The following is a 12259-nucleotide window of genomic DNA, read 5'->3' as shown; positions in this document are numbered from 1 at the left end:
AGGGAGGGAGGGAGGGAGGGAGGGAGGGAGGGAGGGAGGGAGGGAGGGAGGGAGGGAGGGAGGGAGGGAGGGAGGGAGGGAGGGAGGGAGGGAGGGAGGGAGGGAGGGAGGGAGGGAGGGAGGGAGGGAGGGAGGGAGGGAGGGAGGGAGGGAGGGAGGGAGGGAGGGAGGGAGGGAGGGAGGGAGGGAGGGAGGGAGAAGAGAGGAAAGAATCAGAACAAGAAGAGAAATGGTGTTATTAGGGTGACAGACAGACAGACAGACAGAGAGTGTCACTGCCCCCACATCAGCCCTCCATCCACTAAGAGGGGGGAGAGACCCCCTGGCCTGTTCCCTTGTTCTGCAGGAGGCTAGAGAGCGTACCCAGTGCTTACTACTTCCTCCCCTGTGTTCTGGTAGAGTGGTCACCCTCAGCTGGATGTAGTATCTGCTGTTGATCTTGGTCAACACTACATTCCTTGGCTGCACTCGTTTCAAGTCACACATGGTAGAAGTAAAATAAAAATGTGTTACTTTGACCTCAAAGTGAGTGACTCGCTTCAAATCCTCAATACTTCTAAATTTAGGGCAACATGTTCACCTTTATCTTCTTGGTATTTGGATGAAATGTGTAAACACTCACAGGAATGTGAAGGTTAATGAGATTGGAACATCCATGTATGCACAAAGGATAGGTTATTTAGTATGGGTGGTCTCCATGACAACCTCCATGCTGTGTGTGTGTGTGTGTGTGTGTGTGTGTGTGTGTGTGTGTGTGTGTGTGTGAGAGAGAGTGTGTTCCAGCCTTCAAGGTGACGCTGTCCAAGGTGACAAGTTCCCTTCCTTTCATATCAGTCTGACCACCTTCAGTGTGCTGTTGTGCAAACACACAGTGTGCGGGCAGCTGGAGCACGGGCAGCTGGAGCACTAACAGATGACTCACACACTCACTGAAATGAACTGTGCACCCATGAGATCTCATCCTCCATCACATTGTAGGCTGCACCCTAGAACGGTTCTGTAAACAAGAGGACACACACAATGTACTATGCACACACATGCCATTCTCAATCCAACTGCATGGAACCCTCATGGGATAGATGTCTCTCTCTCTCTTTCTCTCTCTCTGTCATGCATCCAAATGAGAAAAGATGCTATAATATCCTAGCCAAATGAAAACAGACTGCGTTCAAGATCTGGGGTCTGCGATAGGGGAACCATGAAACCATCCTGTATCCACAGCCAGCCCACCACACTGATCCCTGATACCAGCTGTTGTCCACTGACCTCACTGGCGCACGTCTGCGACGCTAAAGCTCCGCCCTCCTCTTCTGAGCGTGCCCAGTTGCTGTGCCAATCACCAGGTCCACACTGCTGCGTCAAGTGCCCTATGGCATTCCGCGCTGCCAGCGCGCGTGTGTGTGTTTTACGTATTTCCTTTGGAGATGAACTCCTATCTGTGCTCAGACAAGCAGACTGAGGCAGAGAGGCAGGGGCAAAGGATGATGCAGACACAAAAGTAAGGACAGTGACGGGCGCAGAGAGGCAGAGAGAGAGAGGCAGAGAGAGAGATAGAGGCAGAGAGAGAGATAGAGGCAGAGAGAGAGAGAGATAGAGGCAGAGAGAGAGAGAGAGAGAGAGATAGAGGCAGAGAGAGAGAGAGGCAGAGAGAGAGGCAGCAGTGCTGAGCCCTGCCACAGCCGTGAGCAGGGAGAGGAGGGGAGGCACTTCCGCCACCATATTAGGATATGCCGGAATTCCCCCCGCAACAGGGTACCTAATCTTCATTCCCCTCACGTTTGAATCGTACCACCAGAAATCTGAAGTGAGGAGCAGGGGCGGAGGAAGGAGGGGTAAAGGAGATGGAGTATCCTCTGTTGTGTGAACAGAGGTGATAATCGTCACTTCCGACTGACATAGCTGCTGCTAGGTGGTTCACACACATACTTTCAGTCTCCGCTTTAGGTCAGACTATCAGTGGAAATACTGCAGTGATGTAATGTAGAAACATTCATCCTCTGTAGCTTCTCCTCTAACCATAGAGGGAGAAACAATTCAACGTTCTCTAGTTTAATTGGAGCCAGAAAACCACTCACTAAGTTTCAACCTGATATAGGGATGCAGATCATTCTTCCTTTTGACCAACCTTACTTTATCCTCTCCCTTCCCTCTCACTCCCCCTCCTTCTCCCCCCTCCCTCTCCCACTTCCTTATCTAACAGGAACTGGAAGGAAATTTGGGGAGGAGAGGTGGCTTTCAAGGGCAGCAGGTTGGCACAGGATGAGAGGAAATGTACTGGGACAACACGCAGTAGGCAGTGGAGAGAGAGGGAGAGAGAGAGAGAGAGAGAGAGAGGGAGAGAGGCAGGAGTTGTGTCAGGGGTGAACAGTGGCACTAATCAGAAGGGGGGTGGGGCGAGGGGGGCAGTGGTCTAAAACAGAACCCCACAGTAGCAAGTCTGCCTGTGAGGATCAGCCGGTCCTGCAGCACAGAGACTCACCTCAGACGACCCCCACCAGCAGCAGAGCACAGCTCCTGGGTGTGGAGTGGGAAGCGGTCTAGGCTGCGCGCGCACGTGTGTGTGTTAGTGTGTGTGAGAGAGACAGCGAGTGTGTTTCATCCTTGCCAGGGCTTGATAGAACTCTGTGTTACTCCGATAGGACAGGACATTAATCTGGCTATGCGGGGCATGCCAAGAGCAGACCTCACTCCTCCCTCTGTCTCTCTCTCTCTCTATCCCTCCATCCACCACACTGCTCCCTCACCATCTCTCCACCTCTCTTACAACAGCTGCCCTTGTCCTTCTGCTGAAGTGTTCCGACTGGGACAAGACCTGTCTCATCTGACTGGGATCAAACACACACACACACACACACACACACACACACACACACACACACACACACACACACACACACACACACACACACACACACACACACACACACACACACACACACACACACACACACATCCCCTGAATCATTAGCAGCTGAGGTTTTAATGACACTGAGGCTGTGTGGTGTAGGTGATGGGGGGGTAATAACTCATGCCGGCATTAGCCCAGACACCCCCCAGACCTCCACAGCCACGTCCCATGATGCCTAGCGGTCGGCTGAGAACTTGCAGAACAAGAAGGAAGTCAACCGATCCAAAACGCTGCAACTGACGACTTCAAAGCAAACCCATCAGAAGAATTAAAAAAAGGCTTTAAAATCAATCACTCTGTGGATTTGAAGAGGAGTCAGAGAAAAGAAACGAAGATGTGTTGGAAGAGAGAACACACTACCAGACAGAATATACTGTATCTATGTGGGAGGAGGGGGTAGCATTACTCACCACCCCAACCCCTCACTGTTTCACTGTCTTTGAAACATCATTAGAGCTCCGATTCTAGCAGGCCTATTGTGTGGCTGTCAGAGCAAACCAAGCCCTCAGATTGTGCGGTGAAGTTGACTGTTCTCCGGAGCTGCTTGGATACGTGTCCTGAGGCGGTGACCTGCTCCCGTGAGTGTCCATACCAACGGGCTCAGAATCAGTCAGAGATTTCACCCCACTGTGTCGTGTTTGGTGTCCCTGGCCTCCTTTTCATCGCTTGAGCTCCTTCGCAACATGCTGTGCAATATTAGGTACACACACACACACACGTGTGTATTTGTTCAGGCAAGGCAGATTGAACGGTACCCGAGCATACAAACACATTGCCTACAGCCACTCTGAGTACAGCACACAGAGCTAATTAGTCCAGCAGTAGCTAAACTGATGCCTTTAACAACAACAGATGGAGTGGAATTGGGAACCCATTCATCTGGCCTCCTCCATACGCGAGCCAGGTTGATTAAGCTTTAAAATACCTACACAGCTCACAGCTAAAGACAGGAAGGAGGAAAGAAAGAAAATACCTTTCACAGTGTGTGTGTGTGTGTGTGTGGGGGGGGGGGCTCAGTTTTCAAGTAGCAGGTTGGCACAGGACTGTCGAGCCCACAAACAGTAGTACCCACAATCCCTTTCAAAGCCAGCCATCAGTCTTTACACTCCACGTGGGACAAGGACCAGGCATACAGTCGTGAGACACTGCCCACGCGCTCACACACTCAGCCTCGTCTGAGTGAGTCACCCAGTGTCACAGACGACTCCAGGCCTCCTTCAAGACTCCTCAGGAGCTGTCGCGAGGCCAAGGCTCCTCAGCACAGCTCCTGCTGCAGCTACTCTGCCAGGGACGGCTTGTCCAGAGGGTTATGTGAACTGTACGCTTTGCGGGTCACCCACACCCACACACGTACGCAAACAATGCCTGTGTTCTCTCTCTCGGGTACGAACACAAACATTTACAGCTCCTGTTCTTGAGTGATCCCAACACTTTGCCGCTGTGGGGCGAAGCTCCTTCGGAGCTACCATCTGTTAGTTTACGTCTCTCCTCCTCCTCCTCCTCTCTCCAGCTGGAGACACAGACCTGATTGGTGACTAATGGAAGATGGCACCTCAGGGCATCTCATATGGTGCACGTTTAAACGAACAAACGGTGCCCGTGACAGCTTTCTGTAAAAAGCCTCCCCACCCTCGACACCTCCCCAACAGCAAACCCCCCCCACCCTAACCCCCCTTCTGCAGCGCTCCCGACCTCATGCTAACTCTGACAATGCAGCAAGATAAACGGGGAGAAACACTGTCCTGTTTCCCTGAGTAACAGACTGCTCACACAGCTTCTCAAGGGTTGTCATTAACTACCTCCTCCTCCCCCCCCCCCCTCCTCCTCCTCCTCCTCCCCCCCCCCCTCCTCCTCCTCCTCCTCCCCCCCCCCTCCTCCTCCTCCCCCCCCCCTCTCCTCCTCCTCCTCCTCCTCCTCCTCCTCTCCTCCCCCCCCTCCTCCTCCTTGCCCTATAACGCTCCCAGGAAATCTCCCACATACCTTAGCACCACCAGCTCCTGCTAGACCACTGCTGGTCCTTAATTAAAACCTGCCAAGGGAGTGTGTGTGTGTGTTAGTGTGTGTGCGAGTGCACCTGCGTAATAGAAGGAGGAGCTATTCAGGCAGTGACAAGGTTAGGTTTAACACGCTGTGCATTCTCTGGGGTTGCTCCAGGAGGAGTGACAACAGCAGCAGACTCCCTCCCAGATGAAACAGCAGCAGCTCAGAACACTGCAACCTTGTGCCACAGCACACTGGCCTTCCAACCATCACTACCTGCTCTGTGAACTCACCCTGACCTGCTCTCACACGTACCTCTGACTGGGCTCCACTGCTGCTGTTCTCCAGCCCTCACCCTCAGCCCTTACCCTCAGCCCTTACCCTCAGCCCTCACCCTCAGCCCTCACCCTCAGCCCTTACCCTCAGCCCTTACCCTCAGCCCTTACCCTCAGCCCTCGTCAGACATGCCAACCGGTTAATTGAGCTGAGATCAGCCATTCAGGGATCTGGCCATCTGACCAGGTCTTTACAGAGAGGACTGACAAAAGAGGCCAGTTTTGATGACGGAGGCCATCTCTCTCTCTCTCCCTCTCCCTCTCCCTCTCCCTCTCCCTCTCCCTCTCCCTCTCCCTCTCCCCCCTCCCCCTCCCCCCTCCCCCTCCCCCTCCCCCTCCCCCTCCCTCTCCCCCTCCCCCTCCCTCTCCCTCTCCCTCTCCCTCTCCCTCTCCCTCTCCCTCTCCCTCTCCCTCTCCCTCCCTCTCCCTCTCCCTCTCCCTCTCCCTCTCCCTCTCCCTCTCCCTCTCCCTCTCCCTCTCTCCCTCATAGCTGATATGCAGCAGAGCAAGGACAGGCTGATTTCAAACTTGTCTCCATAAAAGGGAAAGCATTGTGATGGAAATGTAATGGAAGATTACTTTTAAATAAGGGTTTTTAAATAGGGAAACGTCCTACCCTGGCTTGCTGTACAAGTGGGAAGATGGTTAGAGGAGTACTTTTCTGAGGAGATATACTTTTGTACTTTGGCATTTATTCAGCCGAGTGTCTCACCCTGATGCAAAATAACAACCCACATACTGTGTGTAATTACAGCGGCACCGCTCTCATTACAACACAGACCGGCTCCCCAAGCACAAGTTTTTATTTACCGGCCCAGAACATTCACATGCATCTGTCCTACAGATTTAAAAGGAGGCCGGCAGACAGCAGAAACTCTGGTGTTCGACAACAAGCAGGTGGGTTTCTGTGAAACTGTTTGGCTATTTTAAAGTAACTAACCCCTGGAGCGAGAGGGGTCCTGGAAAGAACAGGCATGTAGGCCTGACAGTTGACATGTCTGCCTCAAGGCAACTTGTCAATTTGTCATTACGCTGGGGCTATGCTTTATTGTGAAGAAAAAAGACGAAAAAAACATGAAAAAACAAAACAAAAAACATTGTGAATCGCACAAAAAATACGAAATATTTTGGTGAGTTCAGAGATGAATAGTTGTACAGTTGAGTGGAAACGACTTCAATGCTCGTTAAAAGTTTAATCGAACTGAAGACAACACATTAATTAGGTGTGACAGGTGCCACTTATCAAGCCAGTTAATATTCGAAGATCATAAAGGGTAAATCGAAAACGGGACGGATAGGACAAAGGACAGATGTGGGTCTCTTACCTTGTAGACGTTTTCCGTTATACGGTGCACCTCGTCGGTTCGAGACATCTTGGAGGCTTCAGTATGAACCATAGACAAGAGTTCCTTCAGTGAGATCTTTTCGTGGTGGTACTACAGAAAATGAACAGAGGTGCTATCAGCGCTCAACACAGCACTGGATAGAGGCTCACGCGCAACACACTTCCCAATCGCTGTTTTTATAGGGAACTCTCGCAATGCGCCCACACTTGCCCACGCATTCGGTACCACACTCATAGACAGAGCTGAGGCAGACTTCATAGCGCTGGCCATTTAAACGAGCCACGCCTCCTCTCTCTCGAACACTGCCCACATCACTGCCGCCTCTGCGTAAAAATCATTCATAATAGGCTACCTGACTGAATCTGTCTGTACGCTTCATACGAGACTGTCAACAGAGGTTTGAGCGGATTTAACTCATCAAACGGGACACACACACAATTTCGATGTGTCTGTTTCTCAAATGGAAGTCGAATGTAGCTTTGGTGAGATCGTTTTAAGGAAATGTATACAAATGTGATATTTCTTCAGATTGGTCCGTCATTTGACGAATGCGTAGTGCGTAGTTGAGTGGGGTAGTGGGTGTGCGTAGGACGAAGCCCTCGTTATGTATTAAGAAAACTAGAGTTGCCTGGTGATGCAGGGGAATCCTTTCGGCATGTCACGACCTACCCTAGTCTCTCTGGTCTTTTATCATGTCAAGGTTTCTTATTTGTAGGCTACATTCAAAAATGTACTACACCCCCCCCCCCCCCCCCGGCCCATTTCCAGACTAGTTCGTATTTGATCTTGCCATTAACCAGCCCAGTTTCATATTTGAATTCAAGCCGTTCCAGGGTTTACATTTTTCAATACAAACAGTCACACATCTATTTCAACCAAAACAAATCAAGTTTTTCGTTGTTGCGTGCAAAGCCAGTTGAGTGCTTGGCTGACACATGGAAAACCTTGTCTGCAGCTGCAACCAATCATACCGCAGACCCAGTCCCCTGCCGGCAGCTCGTGCGTGAAGATGGCGACGTGAATTATGGTGATCCAACCACCTCAGTGGGTATTACAGCTCTGCTGTTGAAGTGAAAAGGAATCCTAAGGGCCCTGTCTAGTCACCTGGCTGGGTGCTGCTCAGGGCCAGGATCACCTGGGGATGTGTGGGTAGAACCCTTGTGAAAAGGCAGGTGGGCTGTGAGAGGGTGGACATAGGCAGGCGTGCACACACACACACAGGCTATCATTATGGTGCCACTGCAGTGCAGCGCTTTCTGAGAAGTACTTGAACCACCACCCCCCCCCCCCCCCCCCCCCCCCCCCCCCACACACACACCCTCCTCCTCCACAGCCCACTCACTGTCATTTTTTTCTGGCTTATTGTCTCCTGAGTTCAAATCCGCCTTTGTGAATCATAATGCGCAGCACTCTGCCATTCAGGTTTGCATTGCTACCTCGACCCTCCTCTCTCCCTCTCCTACTCCTCCTCCTCTCTCTCTCCTCTCCTCCACTTCTTCCTCCTCCTCTCCTCCTCCTCCTCTCTACCTCTCCTCCACCTCCTCCTCTCTCCCTCTCCTCCTCCTCCTCCTCCTCCTCTCTACCTCTCCTCCACCTCCTCCTCCTCCTCCTCTCTACCTCTCCTCCTCCTCTCCCTCTCCTCTCTACCTCTCCTCCACCTCTTCCTCCTCTCTACCTCTCCTCCTCCTCTCTCCCTCTCCTACTCCTCCTCTCTCTCTCCTCTCCTCCACTTCTTCCTCCTCCTCTCCTCTCTACCTCTCCTCCACCTCCTCCTCTCTCCCTCTCCTCCTCCTCTCTACCTCTCCTCCACCTCCTCTCTCCCTCTCCTCCTCCTCCTCCTCTCTACCTCTCCTCCTCTCTCCTCTACCTCTCCTCCACCTCTTCCTCCTCTCTCCCTCTCCTCCACCTCTTCCTCCTCTCCTCCCTCCCTAGGCTCTCCCCTCTCCCTCTCCTCCCTCCCTAGGCTCTCCCCTTTCCCTCTCCTCCCTCCCTAGGCTCTCCCCCCTCCCTCTCCAGGCTCTCCCTCTCCTCCCTCCCTATAGGCTCTCCCCTCTCCCTCTCCTCCCTCCTTAGGCTCTCCCCTCTCCTCCCTCCCTAGGCTCTCCTCTCCCACGCCGTCAGGGAACAACTCAAGGGATTCCTTTAAGCTGAAGGTCAAAAAGTTGAAAATAAGTTAAATTGTAAAGCCCAATGCCACTGGTATGAAAATCATTGCCTATCCATAGGCAAAATCTGTTTTTGTCCTAAGTCACAGCTTTAAATCTGACAATAGCTCTAAAGATGTTGTGACATTAAAGTAATGACATGGAAATAATCAAGCAACAGGAAACACTATCATACATCCATGTCATCCAAAAACAAATATTTGTGTAATATGTAGGGGTAAAGTTGTTGGCTGCCACCTAGTGGTACATAATAAAAATGTTCACCAAATATTTGTGACAGGATCAGGAAAGCATTCGATGAAACCATTAAAAATAGTTTATTGTTGTAGAACAACGACAGAGAGATTGACAGGCCACTGGCTTAACAGAGACATACCTGTGAAATGATGTCCACAACCTGACATTATAAAACAGGCTCATCAGTGTCCTGAAGCAGATACCGTGATGTCCACTTTAGAGAGGAGTGTTCTAGTAATACTGGGAGTGATCAGTGACTGATGCAACATGACCCACAACCCTGGAGTTCCAGACTCTTGGTACGAATCACAGACAAGGCCTTCCCTAAGATTCTGACACGTTTTGGAAACACAACTAAACCAGCAATAAAACCCATGGCACTGGATCCACACATAAAAAAAAAAACAATCTTTCAATAGTACTCACGTGTGGTTAGGATGTAGGACTGACAGGCAGCTTCTCGATATGGAGCTCATGGTCAATGTTAGCGTCCAATAAACACCTTCTGTCTGGGGTACTGAGTTAAGCCCACTGACAATACGATTAGCCCTTTCTCCAATGACACAGACTAATCCCCCACAAGGGGAACAGACCATTAGATTGGTTAAGCTTCTGAGCAGGAAGAGGTAAGAATAGAGAATATACAGCGATATGGATCAATAAGCAAACAGCTCAAGGCTTGTAGCACAGCCATGGAACAGGGAGGGGAATTTATCTTTGAAAATTCTGCCCGATGCTGTGAATAATGTTTACGTTACAAGTTGCTCTTCTTTCCAAAAACAGCTTGACTTGAAACCGTGCAGGAAATAGGGTTGAGGAGAAAAGATAAATAAAGTGACATATGCAAATCTCAGTAAAAACAAGCGAATTGATTTGAATTTGCCCGTCACAATTGTATGAAACACGAAACATGAATGATAAAGCCGACGGCCTCATAGGCACAAGAGTCTTCAATCACTCTTCATGACTGGCGTTGACATTAAAAACCATGGAGCCTGCAGTGGCCATGAGAGAACAAGCCTGGCCCATCGAGTGGCTGCTCTGGGGAGAGGTGAGGTACCAGGAGGGGGCCAGCGGCCCGGGCCTCCTGTGTGGGGAGAGACCTCCAGCAGTAGTCTGTGTGGGAGAAAGGGGTGATACGGTGCCTCGCAGGACAGAAGGAGGACGTGCCTAGGCAGCCAGGAGCTCTCTTTCAGGCTTCTTCCTTGGCCGGTCCCTCTCTGAAAGACACAGACAGACAGGCAGGCGTCATTCTCAGGAGTCCAGAGACATACTGTGAAGGCTTTGGGTGTCTGGTGGGACTCTGATCTGATCGATGTGAGCTGGGACCTGTGAGCACAAACCTGGCTCCTTTTCTGCTGCCTCGGGGACCTCGGGCAAAGAATCTTCCGGAACCTCTGGGAGTACGACGTCACCCTGAGAAGACAAACGAGAAAAACTAGAACTGAGCCGCTGACCCTGGCCTTGCTACGACTGCGCACAAGAACAGAACTCTTATAAACAAACACACACACACACACACCTACCGTTTACAGACACATGATAAACATTTGAGATGTCTTAACATTCATACACTACTTTGGAAAGCAAAGCTCAGCCTGACCCGAGTGATGAGCTCCAGCTCAGCCAGTACTGCGTCTTCATCCTCCTGGCTGAGGGAACCTGCCAGCAGCTCATCGATTTGCTTCAGAGAGAGCACAAGGTGTCAGCAGGTCATCCATGGCCATTGTCATATCATATCACCCTCACCCCACCACATGAAATCAGTGAAGACCTTACCTGTTGATACTCAATGGCATCTTGGGTTTCATCCATAATTCGCTCCACTTCATCGACAGACATAACCTGACCCAACAGGAGGAGGGAAAGGGTCAGCGATGGTGCTAGCTTTGTTGCATCTCACACAGACTTCCTGGACTAAGACATCTCTTTTGTTGACTATAACATGCAGTATACAAGGAGTATACAAAAGAGGATACAAGGTTCTTGTGAATCTGTGTATATTGTCATACCTCGTGCATTTTCTTAAGACAATCGTTGCCAATTTTGAGACCCTCTATGACTTTCATCTCAATCTGGGCGAACTCGAGGTCTTGAACCTGTGGAGAAGAGAAAACCCCACATTAAACAATGCTTGTGACAATTTCCCAGCATTATACCTCATGGATAGGACACATACTTAAGGCCTTTGTTGCATATTTACCATTCGTTCAAGGTTGCTAATCTGGTTTTCTGTCTTATCCAGGAGTTGATCTTGGTATCGCTTCTTTTTAAGCAACAGGAGGGCTTTCCTATTTAACAATAAACACACAAAGGGCCAAATACCATGTCAAATACAAATCATCTTCCAGCACAAGAATACATGTTTTTGTATGTTGTGCTATCTGGTTAGATAAGACGATATATTCTTACTCTTTCTTGCCATCTTTCAGCAACTGTTTGGCCAGTAGCCTTTCTTTATCCAGCTGCAAAGTGACTCTCTTCTGGTACTGTTTCAGTTTGTCTCTCTGCTGCTTCAGTTGCTGAAAAAGGAAAGAAAGTATCTATTTAAATAACTGTGAACAAAACGGATGTCTAACAGTCTGCCGGTGCTGTGTGCTCCTGTTTCAGGTAGACCCAGTTAGCTATCGTACTAGGAGTGAGTGTGCACATTTTACTGTTTGGAAACACACCGGGCAATGTAAGAGCTAGTTCTACTGCACGCCAGCTTCTAACAAATTACATTCGTTTTTAAATCTAATTGTCAAATAACAGGTGCCAATAAATTAAGTGTCCTTTAAAACAAGTCTGTGACTATCTTCCTAAGTTGATATCAAGATAGTCTCTGAGCCAAGTTATCCAGCTAGCCACTAGCTAAAAAGACTGAGTAGCTCACCAGAACCGCCCTGTCCTGCTCCGTCACCCGAGTGGGACTGCGTTTCTTCTTGCTGAAAATGTTTCCCATTTTGATAACGCATCCCCGCTATATTCAGCTAACAAATGGTTTGTTTCTGTATTTTGTATTTATTAGAAGACCTCCATTGTTATTACTCTTGGTAAATGCCTAGTTAGGGATAGTCAACTCCACGAAACCTAATCACTGCCTGAACAACTCCCAGCAAGAATCTCACTTCCGGTTGAGTTCATCAAATGTCACGTGGAAAATCGTAACTAGGTGATGATTAGGAAATATCTGGTTTAGCTTAAATAAATTATAGCGTGGACAAGACATCTCATTCACGTGGTATGAATTTGCCTGTATACATAATTTATAGATAATATATAACAGCATAACATCATATGGTAACA

General features: G+C 49.8%; 2 protein-coding genes across 4 annotated transcripts in view; both read right to left on the bottom strand.

Annotated features, from left to right (window-relative positions):
• baiap2b (BAR/IMD domain containing adaptor protein 2b) overlaps window positions 1-6851 on the bottom strand; it is a 44479-nt gene extending 37628 nt beyond the window's left edge. The window contains exon 1 of one of the 3 annotated variants that reach the window (XM_084671066.1): window positions 6549-6851. In XM_084671066.1, the coding sequence (XP_084527192.1) occupies window positions 6549-6620 (72 nt within the window). In that variant the 5' untranslated portion in view covers window positions 6621-6851. The remainder of the gene's footprint in view (window positions 1-6548) is intronic. The other 2 variants (XM_084671067.1, XM_084671065.1) reach the window with 2 other exon arrangements.
• A 2184-nt stretch (window positions 6852-9035) lies between these two features.
• chmp6b (charged multivesicular body protein 6b) lies at window positions 9036-12093 on the bottom strand. Its single transcript, XM_084669400.1, has 8 exons — window positions 11847-12093; window positions 11384-11493; window positions 11175-11262; window positions 10984-11070; window positions 10751-10816; window positions 10575-10655; window positions 10315-10387; window positions 9036-10191 (listed from the first exon to the last, which is right to left on the bottom strand). Exons 1-8 carry the CDS (start codon window positions 11913-11915, stop codon window positions 10142-10144), a joined length of 624 nt encoding a protein of 207 aa, XP_084525526.1. The 5' UTR covers window positions 11916-12093; the 3' UTR covers window positions 9036-10141.
• Between the last annotated feature and the right edge of the window lie 166 nt (window positions 12094-12259).

This window comes from Hypomesus nipponensis, chromosome 13 (genome assembly GCF_054491055.1).
Source record: "Hypomesus nipponensis isolate SF chromosome 13, ASM5449105v1, whole genome shotgun sequence".
Classification (NCBI taxonomy): Eukaryota; Metazoa; Chordata; class Actinopteri; order Osmeriformes; family Osmeridae; genus Hypomesus; species Hypomesus nipponensis.
This window is presented reverse-complemented; position numbering and strand designations above follow the sequence as displayed.